Here is an 18,361-nt window from a genome sequence, read left to right on the forward strand (position 1 = left end):
CAGTTTCCACATTTTATAGAAGTTTTATGATTTTCGAATGTCAGCAATCTTGTCGCAAAAATGTATTTTGAATGAAAACTTGTGTTTTTAAAAAATAGGTCAATGTTGTGAATGTAGCTTCTTAATTTAGTTATACCATTGGATTTTAATAAGACTAAAGATAATTTTAGTTGCACTTATTTTGGAGGATGTAAAGAGGAATCCAAGAATAGCTCTGTTAGCAAAGCCATTTGGTCCATTGATACCATCCTATGGAGAGCAATCGGGTTAATCGCACACCTCTAACTCTTCCTCCATATCTTGCCATTTTTTACTTGTATTTTACCTAGTCCCCTTTTGAATAGAATCTATTGCTACCACCTGATCTGTAAAAAAACGTTAAACTGATGCCGCAGATATTTTCTCAGATGGGTAGCTGAGACTACGATTTGAGGAAGAGGAGAGAGGTTTAATTCCTTGCATAACTTCAACCAAACAGATTAACACCATTTATCTTATCTTGTAAATTGTGACACTTTTCTGTTCCAAAATTAATTGCTAATTTCATTGCAAAATAGTACTGACTACATTTGCTCTAGAGCATCTTGAGGACATGAAAGTCTTTACATAAAAATGAGGGCTTTTTTGATAAGTTTAATGTGATTTAAGTTTGTTATTCGATGAAAAATATGGACAAAACACTCTGTGCAACATAAGTTTTTACATCAACCTGTTCCACCAGATAAGAGGATTCTTAACGAGTAAGTTGTTTTCCTAGAATCTCAAGAGTCTGGATATCTCTACTTCTGCTTCAGGTGGCTTCTGATTCGGTTCAAACGGGAATTCAGCTTTCAAGATACTCTTAGACTTTGGGAGGTTAGAATAATTTCTTGTGAATTGTATGTATGAATGCACTTTGATCTACAATTTATTTTCAAAGGAAAGTTGAGGACATTTTTTGTTTTAAGCCCATTTTCATCTGAAGGAACAAAAGATTGATTAATCTGTTGATTTTTCAACTGCTTTTTGCAGTGTAGTGGTGAATATTGAGAGCTACATTATAAAACTCAAGTAACTTGTTCCAACATATGTTTTGTACTGGACGTTGCACATCACAAAGTTAGGTTAGTGTTATTATAAAAATCTCTGCATTAATGGTGTAGAATCAATAGAAATAGGTTTCTTTTTTACTGCAGATATACTTTGTTTGAATCGAATCATGCCACTATTATAAAACATGCATGATATTTGACTGAAATTGACATTCCTAAAATATTTAAGTGAGATCCTTAAAGAACATTCATTTTGCTATCTCCAAGCAAACTATTTTCCCCTTTCATCGTCTCTTTTGGCAGTTTTCAACTCTGCGTCAAAAAGCTATTTGATTCTTAATCTGTGGACTCTTTGTAGAATTTCATCAAAAGCTTGAAAAGTAAACTGCAATAGAACCAGCTTGAATATGGGATAGGGGCTTTGTGATAACTGTGAACGATGCAAAGTTTTATTGTTGGACTGTTTGATCTGACTATGCATCATTTCTTATTTTCTTAAGCAGATATTTTAATTAAGTTTAGTTTTGGGGAGTTGAGTCAATTTTATTTCTTATGTTTTTAATCAGATGTTGAGTCACACTCACTATGCATTTTTATAGGTTATGTGGACTGGGTTGCCGTGTCAGAATTTTCATCTTCTGATATGCTGCGCTATACTAGATACTGAAAAACAGAAGATAATGGAAAACCATTATGGCTTTAATGAAATTCTAAAGGTATGGATTTACTTGTGAACTATACTCTGACGAAGAAAGATTCTAAGGGGAGTAAGAGGCGACCGTGTCTGACAAGGAAAGTCAAGGACAGTATAAAACTAAAAGAGAAGACGTATAACATAGCAAAGATGAGTGGGAAGCCAGAGGATTGGGGTACTTTTAAAGAACAACAGAAGGTAACTAAAAAGGCAATACGGGGAGAAAAGATGAAGTACCGAGGTAAGCTAGCCGAGAATATAAAGGAGGATAATAAAAGCTTGTGAAGAGGAAAAGATTAGTTTAGACAAATGTGTGTCCCTTGAGGACAGAAACATGTGAATTTATTATGGGGAGCAAGGAAATGGCAGGCGAGTTGAACAGGTACTTTGGTTCTGTGTTCACTAAGGAAGACACAAACAATCTCCCAGAAGTACTAGGGGACAGAGGATCTAGGGTGACGGAGGAATTGAAGGAAATTCACATTAGTCAGGAAATGGTGTTGGATAGACTGATGGGACTGAAGGCTGATAAATCCCCAGGACCTGATGGTCTGCATCCCAGGGTACTCAAGGAGGTAGCTCTAGAAATCCTGGATGCATTGGTGATCATTTTCCAATGTTTTATGGATTCTGGATCAGTTCCTGTGGATTGGACGATGGCTAATATTATCCTACTTTTTAAGAAAGGAGGGAGAGAGAAAACAGGGAATTATAGACCAGTTAGCCTGACATCGGTGGTGGGGAAGATGCTGGAGGCAATTATTAAAGATATAATAGGGGTGCATTTGTATAGCAGTAACAGGATCGGTCAAGTCAGCATGGATTTATGAAGGGGAAACCTTGCTTGACTAATCTTCTGGAATTTTTTGAGGATGTAACAAGTAAAATGGATAAGGGAGAGCAAGTGGATGTAGTGTATCTGGACTTTCAGAAAGCCTTTGAGAAGACCCCACACAGGAGATTAGTGGACAAAATTGGAGCACATAGTATTGGGGGTAGGGTATTGACATGGATAGAAAATTGGTTGACAGACAGGAAACAAAGAATCGGAATTAATGGGTCCCTTCAGAAGAGCAGACAGTGACTTTTGGGGTGCCGCAAGGCTCTGTTCTGGGACCGCAGCTATTTACAATATAAATGATTTAGATGAAGGAATTAAAAGTAATATTAGCAAATTTGCAGGTGACACAAAGCTGGGTGGTAGTGTGAACTGTGAAGAGGATGCTGTGAGGATGCAGGGTGACTTGGATAGGTTGGGTGAGTGGGCAGATGCATGGCAGATGCAGTATAATGTGGATAAAGGTGAGGTTATCCACTTTGATGGCAAGAACAAGAAGGCAGATTATTATCTGAATGGTGTCAGATTAGGAAGAGGGGAAGTGCAACAAGACCTGGGTGTTCTTGTACATCAGTGACTGAAAGTGATCATGCAGGTACAGCAGGCAGTGACAAAAGCTAATGGCATGTTGGCCTTCATAATGAGAGGATTTGAGTATAGGAGCAAAGAGGCCCTTCTGCAGTTGTACAGGGCCCTGATGAGACCACACCTGGAGTATTATGTGCAGTTTTGGTCTCCTAATTTGTGGAGGGACATTCTTGCTATTGAGGGAATGCAGCGTAGGTTCACGAGGTTAATTCCCGGGATTGCGGGACTGTCATATGATGAAAGAATGGAACGTCTGGGCATGTATTCATTGGAATTTAGAAGGATGAGGGGGGATCTTATAGAAACAATATAAGGAATTATTATCCCTTAATAATTCCAAAAATTATTAAGGGATTGGACGAAGCTAGATGCAGGAAACATGTTCCCGATGTTGGGGGAGTCCAGAACCAGGGATCACAGTTTAACAATAAGGGGTAGGCCATTTAGAACTGAGATTAGGAAAAAACTTTTTCAGCTAGAGAGTTGCAAATTTGTGGAATTCTCTGCCTCAGAAGGCAGTAAAGGCCGATTCACTGGATGCATTCAAAAGAGTTAGATAGAGCTCTTAGGGCTAGCGGAATCAAGGGATATGGGGAGAAGGCAGGAACGGGGTACTGATTGTGGATGATCAGCCATGATCACATGGAATGGCTCGAAGGGCCAAATGGTCTACTCCATATTAAAGTCATTTACAGCCATGATCTTTCTTTAAATGGTATTGTATTGATTTTACCTTTCTTAATCCATTGTTCATGTATTTGGTATCTGGTGTCACTGGCAAGTTCAAAATGCATTGCTCTTTCCAAGTTGAATTTGGATTTGGTGGCTTGTTTGGCCATTTCCGAGGGTAATTAAGAGTCAACCACTTTGGGGAGGGGGGGTGGAATCATGTAAGTGACATTCCAGGTAAGCATGGAATATTTCCTCATTGAAGGACATCAGAGAACCATAAAAAAACTTGATGGAATGTTAAAATAACAAATAATTTGGTATTAAACTGGATTTAAATTCCCCAGCCACCATGATGGTGTTTGAATGTGTTTTTCTGGATTTGGGTCCAGTAACTTACAAATGTGTCTCTACTGAACCTGCACTAAGGATGCTTTATTTTTATAATCTTCAGCACATCAATGAGCTGTCGTTGAAATTGGATGTCGATGACATGCTTTGTAAAGCAGAGGCAATTTACAGCCAAATGAAAAATTGCAAGGTTAGTAATACATTTAGATGAATTTAACTTTACTGTTGCAATGAATGCACTTACAGCGATAAAGCTCTGGGATTATTCTTGTATATTCTTGACTTTTTCTTAAAATATATTTTTGTACTGCAGTTAGAGCATGATAAAGTTTGAAAATAAAAGTAACTCATTAGAAGTTATTAATGATCTTCTGATAATTTTCATTGAAATCATTTTAATCAAATAACAATTACATTTGCAAACTCTTGGTTATCTGTTGTCATGTGACCTTATCAGTTAATGTAGGGAATCTGCAGAAATTTCTGTGAGAAAAGATTTACCATAGCAACCTTAGATCACCATATTTCAATTTCCTGTATGTTATCATTGTTGTCAAAGTCATGTGAAATTTTTGAATCATCAATACTATGAGCATATGTTACATAAAATTGAAATAACTTCAAATTAAAACTCATGACATTTTAAAATTCATCTTTTCATCACTCTGCAGGAATTGCCACAGGCTGTCGCTGAGATTCTTGGGCTGAAGGATAGTACTATTGTAACCCCAGATCTGGAAACTGGTGTGTCAGAAACAAGAGTTACCAAAACTCCCTGGAAGGCAAACCATTCAAATGCAACAGCAACCTCCCTTACAGAGGCGAGTGAAGATTTGACGGGGTATAGAGACACTGCTCAAAATGGGCACAAAATGACGGTTGTTGAGTGAAACCAACGGCTGCAACTTTTTGGAATCCATGAGATGCCACAATTTGTTTACTTTTTTGCTGAAGTCCTTGTCGGTGACACATCAGTATTTGGATTGATCAATGGGTTTAGTTATGTTGTGTAAGAGAATGATAGGACTGGAAATGCACTTATTGCAATTCCAAACGTTTAAAAATGAATGTAGAGGAAATACGTTTTTCTAATTACTTAAACCATAATGGCCTTCATTGGGTAATGCATTTTTCAGACTTCATGTCAAGCACTTGCATGGATGTTGGAAAACAAAGAATTTGTTTTGTATTGATATAAAAAAATATTTTGTTAATTCATGGAAATTTATCCAGTTAGTGTATGGTTTTATTTTTTTAAAGGTTTTCTTTTTCTCAGAAACGATTAGAGGACTAAAATTCATAATTAATTGAATTAAAAATATACAAGATTAAATTAAATCTTAATTGGCTCGTCCAATCCACAGATGATTAATTCCATCTATCACAGAGCATCCTACGTGATAACATGCATTTTCATGTGACCAGTTTTTGTGGGAAGTGGGACTTTTTGGCAAGCAAATGTACTGGTTAGGTGATAATGAGTTACCATTTTTTTTTGCAAAAGCTCTACCAATTTAATTATTCTAAGAAATTAAGCGATGTTCTGTGCTCCCCTCTGGATTTGGAATTAGCTGTTCTAATGTGATTGCTCACAAGAGTATAGAAAATGATCTGTGATTATTGAAAATAGGACTAATTAAATTAATCTACAGTGGTGTAAGAATGTCCTAACTTTTTTTTTGTCAATGCTGTGTCAATTAACAAACATTTATATAATAATGTTAATTATGATGCCAGAAGTTGATTTGATTGACCACTTTAACATATACTTGCAAGATCTGAATTGACAGCATTACCTTTCAAGATCCCAATAAGGCTTCGTATGTAGTAGAGATGATCACATCTGCCAAAAAAAGCTTGCTCAAATTACAATTAACAGCATCCTTAGTAAACTAACAACCCCACTCAAAATCTCCCCCAAAATATTTGTATATTTTTCTTCAGCCGACAATATTTGTTGAGAAGCTTAATTTATAAGCTGTAGAATTGCTGGTCCATACTTTAATGTATGGTATAATAAAGCACACTGAATAAATCTATAACTTGATTTACCTTATGCTTTTTAATGTGTTAAGAATGTACAGTGGCAAAATTTCTAACATTGTAAAAAGCCTGAAATTTTGTATTCTGAAAATATGTATAAAAATGTAATATATAACTTTCCTCTCTATAATAAGTAGTTTGTTTTCACACCACCAATTTGTTGAACGAATGAGTTGGGAAAAATCCTGTTTGTGCTGTTTGCATGTTATTGCAGAAAAAAATCTCTTGCCTTTTAAATATAGTCTTTTTTACATGGGAAGAAGACAATTACAATGAAATGTTTATAATGTTGTCCTTCAATTGAATAATGAAAATGAAACTTTTAAATATATATTGTCATATTTCTGAGATTATTAGCTTTTGCTAATAAAACTTGGGGTGGATGTTTCAATGTAGTTACAGAAGGGATAATGATGGTCTTCAAGTTAAGGTTTTGAATCGGGGAAAGGATGATTTCAAAAGCGTGAGAAAGGACATGGAATGGAATACTTTATTGTCACATGTGACACGGCACAGTGAAATTCTTTGCTTACATGCCCAATGTATACAATGTGTAAGTAGGTCAGGAGCAGACGCTTGTGGGTAAAACAACAGCTGACAAGTGGGAGACTGATTAAAAAAATGTTGGTAAAAAGTTCAGGACCAGTAAAGGTGAAAGGCAAATATGGTAAGATCAGGGAACTTGGATGACAAAGATATTAAAGGTTTGATCAGGAAAAAAAGGAATGATGTGGTGGTGATAGGCAACTCGGATTGAGAGAGTCTCTTGAGGAAGCACAGAGTGTGTGTGGGATAACTTGAAACAAGAGCAAAACGGTGCCAATGAAATATATTTGATAAATAAGATGGAGAATCTCAAGACACATGTATTGGAAGAACAAGCGGGTAACTGGGGAAAATGTGGGTCTCCTTCGGGGCCAAAGGGTTGTCCTATGTGTGGAGCTAGGTGAGGTGCCTGGATCAAAAATTAATACTTCTCATCTGCAATCACCCAAGTGCTACATAAATCATCTGGTGAGGGTTAAGGGGGTGGTGTTAGATACCATGGGCCACATAAAAGTTAGCCACAGATGATTTGCAGAAGACTAGTGTACAGCTAATGTTGTTCCTTTAGAAAGGCATCTGGGATTAGGCAAGAGAGCCTCATATCAGTGGTAAGAAAGTTATTAGAGACATTCCTAAGGGATTATATTTTTGTACATTTGGAAGCATTGGGGCTGAACTGGATTAACCACTATGGTTTTATGTGTGAGGAATCCTGCCTCATTAATGAAATTGTTTTTGAAGAGGTAAAGAAGATTGAGGCCAAGGATGTAGATATTGTCCATATGGATTTAAGTAGGCATTTGACAAGATCCTGCCTATACGTGCTGTTCCAGTAGGCTAAGGCGCCTGGGATCCAAGGTGAGCTAGCCCATTGGATCCAGAATTGGCTTGGAGGCAGTATGTCGTGATACTGATGCTTTTCTGACTGGATGTCTGTGACCAGTGCTGTGCCGCAGGGATTGGTGCTGGGATCTTTGTTTGGGATGTACGTTTTAAAGTCTTGGATATGAATGTAGGAGATATTAGTAGGTTTGCAGATTACATGAAAGTTGCACCTGAATATAGGAAGTATTAGTAGGTTTGCGGATTACATAAGTGGTGTGGGTAGCAAAGAAGATTGTCTAAGGTTAGAGCAGATTATAGATCATATGGAAAGTTGTGGTGCATTGGCAGATGGAATTTAATCCTGACAAATATGAAGTGATGAATTTTGGGAATTCAGTTAGTGGTGGGACACAGAGTAATTGGGACGGTACTAAATGTTGAGGAACAGAAGGACGTTTGGATTCAAGTTCATAGACCCTGAAAGTGACAACGCTAATAGGGTGGGGACATGATAAAGGCATATGACCTGCTTGCCTTCATATGGTGAGGTGCAGAATATAAGTTAGGATGGTGCAACTTCACTGCTTAGACCGGGCTTAGAGTGTGGTGTACAGTTCTGGTCACCACCCTGGAGGAAGCTTGTAAAATACGACCAAAATGCTGCAAAAGCTCAGCAAGTCTTTTTTTTTTTAGATTTAGAGATACAGCGTGGAAACAGGCCCTTCGGCCCACCGGGTCCGTGCCACCCAGCGATCCCCGCATATTAACGCTATCTTACACACACTAGGGACAATTTCTTTTTACATTTGCCCAGCCAATTAACCTACATACCTGTACGTCTTTGGAGTGTGGGAGGAAACTGAAGATCTCGGAGAAAACCCACGCAGGTCACGGGGAGAACGTACAAACTCCGTACAGGCGGCGCCCGTAGTCAGGATCGAACCTGAGTCTCCGGCGCTGCATTCGCTGAAAGGCAGCAACTCTACCGCTGCGCCACCGTGTCGTCATGGCCATCTGTGGGAGGAGAAACAGCTAATGTTCAGGTTAAAAAGACCCTTTGTCAGAACTCAGGAGGAGAGAAAATAAATGCATTCAGCTAGAGGGGGTGCGAAGGCTGGGGATGTCTTTGATAAGAGAAAAGCAGGATGGCCATTGGGATAAGCTGGAAACATGGAGTTCTGAACAATTAGTTGAATTAGAACACATAAGGGCTGCACAGTGGTGCAGTGTTTGGGCTGCTGCCTCACAGCACCAGGAACCCGGGTTCCATCCTGACTACGGGTGCTTTCTGTACGGAGTTTGAACGTTCTCCCTGTGACCGTATGAGTTTGCTGTTTTCTCCCACGTTCCAAAGACATACAGATTTGTAGGTCAATTGGCTTCAGTAAATTGTAAATTGTCGCGAGTGTATAAGATAGTGCTAGTGTGTATAAGATCGCTGGTGGACGCAGATTCGATGGACCGAAGGGCCTGTTTCCATGCTGTATCTCTAAAGTCTGAAGAGTAAATGGGAGCAGTTAAAGAGGGAGAACATGAACAAAACAATGTGGGAATTGCAAAATACGGAACAGGAAGTTGTACCCAGCAGCTTGGGCAGGTTGGCCCTGCGCTTCCAGAGAATAAAATAAAATGCCAGGAATAAAACCCTGAAACAATATCACAGACGGACGACTGCTTCAGAAAAATGAAGTTACAGATATTATCATTGAGGCCAGAAGCTGAAATGTGCTCAGATGGAAGATGAGGTTCCTTGCATTGGGTCTCATTGTCACAGTGAAGGAGGCCACAGACTGATAGGTGTGGGCCAGATTAAAGTGCCAGGCAACAAGGATCAAACATTGTTAATTGTAACCAATCCAAATAAATAAATTGCAGAGTTTTGGTAAAAGTTACTAATGTATGTTTCTTTGAACGATGTGGGGTATGAACCTCAATAGCAAATAGAAAATTGAGAGGAAATATTTGCATTAAATGGGTCGCTCTTTCAGAGAATGTGCACAAATCTTTGGGTAATTTACATTTCTATGCTATAAAGTATATCTCTTGATCAGAAAAACATTATTTAACATTTTGGATCGACGCAAAATGCTGGAGTAACTGCAGCTCAGGCCGCAAATCTGAAGAAAAGGAATAGGTTATGTTTCGGTTCGAGACTTGTTCAGAATGAGGGTCAGGTGAGAAGGAAACTAGAGGTACGAAAAGGTACAGAACAAATTAGAGCCGGTATCAATGACCAAGGAATCTTCCGGCTCTGATTTGTTCTGTGCATTTTCATACCTCTAGTTTCCCTCTCCCCTGACTCTCAGTCTGAAGAAGGGTCATGACCTGGAACATCACCTATTCCCTTCCTCCGGAGATGCTGTCTGACCTGTTAAGTTACTCCAGCAGTTTGTGGCTATCTTCGGTGTAAACCAGCGTCTGCAGTTCCTACACATTTAACATTTTGGATTCCTCCAGCAATCTAAAATCCTGTAATTACACATGCAGTGTTATACCAATGAGTTAGCAGAGGCTATGGACATACACAAAGTTTAAACTCTTATTTTTGATATAATGGTTTGCCTTACTTTTAAGGAAAGCATTTATAAATGACCTAAGTCTGTTTAGTTTGTAAAGGCAATTATAGGGAGACCGATGACTGTTATAGTTTAATTTCCTGTTTCCCAGGAAATTAACACAAAACGGCAACATCTTTCTATTTATACCTCAAATTTATTTTGTACAGCTGTTAGTGAAATTTGCTCATTTTTCAATTTTTTTAACCTGTTTGAGAAGATTTATTGTGCAGCATTCCAGTAACTATGATATATTCCCTGTCATTCACAAGGAAATTATTTTTTTTATTAAAAATTGTGGAGCAAGAACCTTGGTTTCCCACAGGAAGATACTGGTTCAGGTAACATTCATCATTATTTGTACTATATGTATATAAAGTAACATTGATCTTACATCAAATTATTGTTTCTTACGTTATAGAGATTTAATCCATAAAATTTCAGACTAAATAAATGATATATTCATTTGCAGAACATATTATTCAAACTTTTCATTATATCTGCTTTAATAATTTACATTTGATTTGGCAGTTGATTTTGCTTCCTAATTTATAAATACAAAACTGATATCACTCACTTCCATGACATAGAATACCTATTTATTCAATAAAATAACACGATTTTCAATACCTTTTTTTAATTGTTTGCATTTAAGAGCGATAGAGAGTTGTACCTGGCACTTTATCTAATGCATCAGAATTAATCAACAATTTACAAAGTTGACCATTATTAGTCTCAAGTCTAAATCTGGACTGGGCATTGCAACTTTTTAATTCTTTTGTTTAGTTTCTGTTAAGGGAAATTAACTGCAGAATTTGTCACTGGTAGAAGTTAAGTTGAGAAAAGATCCTGAATGGCTAATATCTGTTTTCACCATTATAGAAATTCCCAGAATGCAGAATATCCCAAATATCTATGTGCAAAATGAACAGGGAAATTTCAAGAAGTTACAATCAGACATAAAGCATTGACAAAAATATTTCCCTCCGGGGCTAAGTTTGGATAATTATGGGATGTGACTTTTGGGGAAATTGAGAAAATTTGCAGTGCCTTTCTTCATGCGATTAAACGTGTTCTGTAGATCACCTGGATTTTATCTGTGAGGAATTTCCTTTTCACTCATTTGAGGTTTTTTTTTCCAATCTCAAAATGTAAAGCGTTTCATTGAAAGGGTTTGTTTGCTTTGAGCCTTTGCACTAGATTTCCCAAAAGGAGCAGGATGGCATATATTTTGGCCAACTGTCTCAATGCTGCTCAGCTTGGATTTGCTGCAATTTCATGTTGCTGGTGGCAGCCTTGCAGGTAGCAAGATTTCCAAAAACTGCTGGAACTAATTTGGGTAGGAAGGAAGTGCAGATGCTGGTTTACACTGAAGGTAGACACAAAATGCTGGAGTCTGGTGAGTTACTCTAGCATTTTGTAATTATCTGGAACTCATTCAATAGCTCCCTCTAGAGGTCGACACCATCACAAAGCTAAGCTGACAGCTCCATTCAATTTACTGCAAGCTATACGATACAACAGCGTGCAGAACGCAGTGAAGGCTGTTTGCTCTGATAACTGCCCAGGAACATCATTTAGTGGAAGAGTGCGTGTTTAAAATGGCACAGTGCCAGATCGTGCCATAGAAAAGTACAAATGTTCCAAAGATACCCTTTACAGATTGTTGTACGGAACAAACGTTCTTCACTCAGTCTAGACTTGTAAATAAGCGACAACCTGATACCACCCAGTAAAGTTACTTAAATAGAAATGAATAAAACGAAAAAGATCAAGGCAAAGTTAACGTAAAAATCAGGAAATGACACGTGATGATTTATGATTGGATTGTGCTTTATGATTTTGTTGGAATTGCTGCTAATTATCCTGAACTTTGCATTTTAATCTTATTTAGAGTGAAAAGTGGCCCCTGGTCCCAACTCGTCTCTGCTCAGAATAGCACCTTCAGCACAATAATCTTTAATTGCTTGAGTTTAAAGGTTGGTGAAATCGTTGGATCAAAATCCTGGGAGCCGCCACAAGATGGCTTTACCACAAGGACTGCAATTGAGGGTGAGAGTTCACCACATGTTCCTCAAGAACCAATATGGCTGTGCAGACACGTGTAACATTACAGGTCCGCCCCGGGGTCACGGACTCCTGACTACAGCCACTGCAGCCCTTGTTCACGAGCAGACGTTTGGGAGACCAGCGGGGAGGACTTTGCAACTGCTGCAGGCTTCTGCCGTGTAGATCCCTGGAGGAAGGCGAGATCGTCTCCAACAAAAAAGAACAACGTGCTGGAGGCATTCAGTAGGTCAGGCAGCAGGCGGGGAGTGAATGGACGGATGACATTCCGGGTGGGTACCCTTCAGATGCTGCCTAACGCTGCCTTACTCTGCCGTACTTTGTGTTTAGCTCAAGATTCCAGCATCTGCAGTCTCTTCTCTCTGGATCGTCTTGACATTTCTGGCAGAAGATGGTCCACCTACTGGACTCTGTCATCACTTAGTTTAGTTTAGAGATACAGGATGGAAACGTGCCCTTCGACCCACGCCGGCCATCGATCACTTGTTACACTAGTTCTATGTCATTCAGTTTTCACATCCACTCCCGACACACTCGGGGCAATTTACAGAGGCCAATTGACCCACAAACCCACATATATTTGATATGTGGGAGGAAACCAGAGCACCCCGAGGAAAACCACGTGATGATGGGGAGAACATGCAAACTCCACGTAGGCAGCACCCAAGGTCGGGATCGAACCTTGGGCTCTGCTACTGTACCAGAGTAGGTGTAATCACAAACCATCCACCTCCGCATTGTTTAATTGCCCTTGGTCGTTTCACCACTGGATATAGCAGCACAGCACTGCACTGATCTGATTAATTGGATGTGAAGTCGTCTTGCACTGTCGCTTCAGCAGGCTGGGAACACATTCTGGTTATAACTATACTACCTCTGATAAAAGCCTTTCTAAATCCTCAAAGGTAGACACAAAATGCTGGAGTAACTCAGCGGGTCAGGCACCATCTCAGGAGAGAAGGAATGGGTGACGTTTCGGGTCGAGACCCTTCTTCAGACTGATGTTAGGGGGGGGGTGGGACAAAGATAAGATGTAGTAGGAGACAGGAAGATAGTGGGAGAACTGGGAAGGGGGAGGGGAAAGAGGGACAGAGGATTTATCTGAAGTTAGAGAAGTCAATGTTCATACCGCTGGGGTGCAAGCTGCCCAAGCAAAATATGAGATGCTGTTCCTCCAATTTGCGCTGGGCCTCACTATGACACTGGAGGAGGCCCATGACAGAAAGGTCAGACTGGGAGTGGGAGTTGAAGTGCTGAGCCACCGGGAGATCAGGTTGGTTAAGGCAGACAGAGAGAAGGTGTTGAGCAAAACGATCGCTGAGCCTGAGTTTGTTCTCGCCGATGTAGAGAAGTTGACATCTGGAACAGCGGATACAATAGATGAAGTTGGAGGAGGTGCAGGTCCTCAAGATCAGTCCTCAAGCTTGATGATAAAATGAGGTATATGTTAGGTGTTTATGGGTTATGGGAAATGCATTTCTACTGCTTGGATCGACGGCACCTCATGATTTTCAGCTAAAATAAATACAAAAATGCCAGAACCACTCAGGTCAGGCAGCATTTCTGAAAAGAGAACTAGAGTTAATGTTTTAGGTTATAGACCCCCATCATCAAAACTGGGAAAAATCGCCAGCAAGTTAGTTTTAAGTTGAAAAGAGGATGAGAGAGGGATGGATAAAACAGAGAGAATGTCTTCGAAAGGGTGGAGTGAGGATTTATATTGTGATAGGTTGTTGATGAAGCTACCTGGTTGATAAGACAATAGCTGCAGATACTGGTACAAATCGAAGGTATTTATTCACAAAATGCTGGAGTAACTCAGCAGGTCAGGCAGCATCTCAGGAGAGAAGGAATGGGCCTGAGTCCATGGTTGATAGATTTATGAGCATCAAAAACTGCAGATGCTGGAAATCAGATTTTTAAAAAATGATAGAAAACCTCAGTGGGACAGATAGCATCTGTGGAAAGAGAAATAAATAACATTTCTGGTTGGACCCTTCATCAAAGCAGTTCTGACACAAAGTGCTGGAGTAACTCAGCGAGTCTGGCAGCATCTCTGGAGAAAAAGGATGAGTGACGTTTCAGATTGGGACCCTTCTTCAGGTCTGAAGGGTCCCAATCCAAAACGTTACCCATCCCTTTTCTCCAGATATGCTGCCTGTCCCGCTGAGTTACTCCAGCACTGTGGCTATCTTTGGTATAAACCAGCAGTTATTTGTTTCTACAGTTCTGACATTAGGTGCTTCTCTTTCCACAGACATTGTCTGATCTGCTGCTTTCAAGCATTTTCTGTTATAATTGTGATTAATTAATGAGGACAGTTAGAGAGAGTTAAAACCAGGAAAGGTACCGGTAGAAGCTTTGAAATACAGGTCAGAGCTGCAGGGAATGTCCATCACATTAGACCCTGTTGAAGGAGAGAGTCAAGCTTAGTTGCTACTACAACTAGAAAATCTATAGCAGAATTAGCTGGCTGTGATAGAAACAGAAAAAGCGAGATCATTAAATTGTTTAATTTGATATTGAGTCCTGAAGGTGGCAATTTGTCCTCTTGATTGTAACTGATCCATTTTGAAGTTATCTGAGGCCATGGTATAATGGGTCCACACATACCCTCCACTGTCTAGCATTGTACCAGACACAAAAGAAAATGGTTGTTATTAGAATCATAACATATACATAACACAGGTGCAGTCAGTTTCAGTTTAGTTTATTGTCACGTGTACCGTGATAAAGTGAAAAGCTTTTGTTGTGTGCTAACCAGTCAGCAGAAAGACAATACAGACAATAGACAATAGGTACAGGAGTAGACCATTCGGCCCTTCGAGCCAGCACCGCCATTCAATGTGATCATGACTGATCATCCGCAATTAGTACCCTGTTCCTGCCCTCACCCCATACCCCCTGACTCCGCTATCAATAATAATAATAATATATTCCTTTATTCGTCCGACACTGGGGAAATTTACAGTGTTACAGCAGCAAAGTGGATAGTTAAAAAGCAAGAGATCATTCATTAAGAGCTCTACCTTACTCTTTCCTGAAAGCATCCAGAGAATTGGCCTCCACTGCCTTCTGAGGCAGAAAATTCCACAGATTTACAACTCCAAGTGAAAAAGTTTTTCCTCATCTCCGTTCTAAATGGCCTACCCCTTATTCTTAAACTATGATTACAATCGATCTATTTACAGTGTACATAAGGGAATAATGTTTAGTGCATGGTAAAGCCAGCAAGGTCTGATCAAGGATAGTTCGAGGGTTATCGAGTGGAAGATAGTAGTTCAGCACTGCTCTCTCTCTGGCTGTGTCCACAGAAACCCAAGTTTAACCTAATTCAGCTAATCTATCATATAGTCATGAGGCCCAGAAGCTCCCTATAACAAAGGCTGTTTTCATACAGGTCGATGAATGAAAGATAGACACAAGTGCTGGAATAACTCAACGTGTCAGGCAGCATCACTGGAGAAAAAGCATGGATGGCATTTTGGGTCGGGACTCTTCTTCAGACTTAATTCTTGATTCTTGACTTAATTCTTGATGAATTAAGTTCTCCTCTCAGATCAAGAGTTGGGAATATAAAGGCCAGTCTAGGTAAGGTGATCAGATTTCTCTTTTCATAACACTCTAGTAGCTTAATCAATAGCGTTATTGACACCAACCTTTTTTTAAAAAATACAGGTACATAAAACTAATTGAATGCAATTTTCCAGTTATAACAGGATTTAAACTTTGGATAATTACAAGAGACCTTTTATAATTAATCCAGAACATTGGCGCCATGTTTCACACTACATGTTTGCTCATCAAGGGCCAGTTTGGACAGTGGTCCAATGATTAGGAGAGTTATGTAGTTGCTTGCACAACATCTATGCATTTTTCTCTGGTACAAAACCGACACCTAGAATTTTCCTTCAACATTAATATTTACATCATGTCCGTTAGTTATCAGTGAAATGCGTCATTCTTTCACTTTAATTCAGGACTGATACAGAGACTGATTATCCATGTCTTATAATTTCCTCTGCAAAATATTACAATTCAAATAAATCCAGGTGATAAGATATTATCAATCTAATATATATAGCATGAAAAATATTTCTACGTGTACCTCTTAGACTGATTATATACTTTCCCATCAGTTTGGAACAGGAGGTGCTGCTAAAACATCCAGCAAATGAACTTGCATGTGAATGTTTTTCAGCCCAAATAACCTAACCGATAATAATTTGCAACAAGCACTCAGATGGTCTTCTCTCAAGAGTCAAGATTGTTTCATTGTCATACTAGACCAAGTGGACCTGTTGGGCCCAAACCTCTGCTGCATTGGTGCAGCACCCTCTCTTACCCCCCTTCCTCTCCCCTCCTCCCCCTCCCCTCCTCCCCCTCCCCTCCTCCCCCTCCCCCTCCCTCCACCCCCTCCCCTCCTCCCTCCGTCTTCCCCCTCCTTCCTCCACCCCCCTCCACCCCCTCTCCCTCCTCCCCTTCCCCTCCCACCCCACTCCATCCCCTTCAACCTCCCTTATCTTCCCTCTTCCCCCCCCCCCACCACCCCTCTCCCTCCCTCCCTCCCTCCCTAGGAGATAGATTTAAACTTAAAAATGTGAATGACTTAAAAAATATAACACCAATTTCAATGAAACTTCTTCCATTAGCACCAAAGGGACGACAGTGAGTAAGGTGGGCCTAAAATTGTCGCGCTATCGTGACCTGTTTTGGTGGAACAAACAAACAAACAAACAAACAAACAAACAAACGAGAGTTTTAATACATAGGTTATAGATGTCCCAGATGGAACTTTGAAATTCTTACTTGCAGCAGCACAAGAGAATATGTAAACATAGTGCACTGTAAACAATATGATAAACAAGAGAAAAATAAGTTTAGTATAAGAAAATAACTGCAGATGCTGGTACAAATCGATTTATTCACAAAATGCTGGAGTAACTCAGCAGGTCAGGCAGCATCTCGGGAGAGAAGGAATGGGTGACGTTTCGGGTCGAGACCCTTCTTCAGACTGAATAAGTTTAGTGTGTGTATATATACACATACTCACAAATATACACGTATAGATCAAAAATACACACATATATATATATATATACACACACACGCACACACACATACACACACACAATAAAACAATAATAATAATAATTGTCATGTAATAATAACAATTAGTGCAATAATAATAATAATAGTCTATTGTTGTTCAGACCTTATTTGAGGATGTAGTGTTTAATAGCCTGATGGCTGTAGGGAAGAAACTGTTCCTGAACCTGGTCGTTACAGTTTTCAGGCTCCTGTACCTTCATCCCGATGGCAGGGGTGAAACGAGTGTATGGCCAGGTTGGTGTGGGTCTTTGATGATGTTGGCTGCCTTTTTGAGGCACAGCAAAGACTGTTCTACCTAAGAACACCGAAAAAGTCGGGTCTACCCCAACAGCTGCTGACGACCTTCTACCGCTGCACCATAGAGAGCATCCTAACGCATGGCATCCCTGTGTGGTACCTCAGCTGCACGGAGGCAGAAAGGAAAGCTCTACAGCGGGTAGTCCATAGAGCTCAGAGGGCCATCGGAACACACCTACCAGACTTGGAGGGCATCTACAACACACGATGCCTCAGAAAAGCCACCAGCATCCACAAAGACTCTTCACACCCCTGCAACAGTCTGTTCGAATTCCTTCCATCGGGCAGACGATACAAGGCCTTCTACGCCCGCACCTCCAGACTCAGGAACAGCTTCATCCCCAGGGCCATAGCTGCTGTGAACCGGTCCTGCTGAGCCGGATGGTCACAACGCATAGATCAACTTGCACTTTACCCTGTCTAAAACTAAAACTGTTACAATTGTTTCGTTGGGTTGCTGTTGTCTAAATTACTTAAATTATTGCATCGTATGGGAGGCGCATTCCCAATCTCGTTGTACCCCTGGGTACAATGACAATAAAGATATATTGTATTGTATTGTATTGTACTGTATTGAATCCGGTAAATCCCTTCGATGGTGGGGAGGTCAGATGGACTGGGCAGTGTTCACAACTTTTTGCAGTCTTCTTCGCTCCTGGGCATTCAAGTTGCCGAACCAGGCTGTAATTCAACCAGTCAATATGATCTCTGCTGTACAGGTAGAGGTTTAAGAGAATCCTCTCTG

At 40.0% G+C, this 18,361-nt stretch overlaps 1 protein-coding gene across 1 annotated transcript in view; it reads left to right on the forward strand.

Annotated features, from left to right (window-relative positions):
• Positions 1–9,455, forward strand: part of tbc1d15 (TBC1 domain family, member 15) — a 48,133-nt gene extending 38,678 nt beyond the window's left edge. Inside the window, exons 14-17 of the mRNA XM_078417343.1 lie at positions 758–855; positions 1,631–1,747; positions 4,275–4,361; positions 4,843–9,455. Coding sequence (XP_078273469.1) covers positions 758–855; positions 1,631–1,747; positions 4,275–4,361; positions 4,843–5,061 — 521 coding nt within the window. The 3' untranslated portion in view covers positions 5,062–9,455. The remainder of the gene's footprint in view (positions 1–757; positions 856–1,630; positions 1,748–4,274; positions 4,362–4,842) is intronic.
• The last annotated feature ends 8,906 nt before the right edge of the window (positions 9,456–18,361 follow it).

Source organism: Rhinoraja longicauda, chromosome 20 (genome assembly GCF_053455715.1).
Source record: "Rhinoraja longicauda isolate Sanriku21f chromosome 20, sRhiLon1.1, whole genome shotgun sequence".
Taxonomy (NCBI): Eukaryota; Metazoa; Chordata; class Chondrichthyes; order Rajiformes; family Arhynchobatidae; genus Rhinoraja; species Rhinoraja longicauda.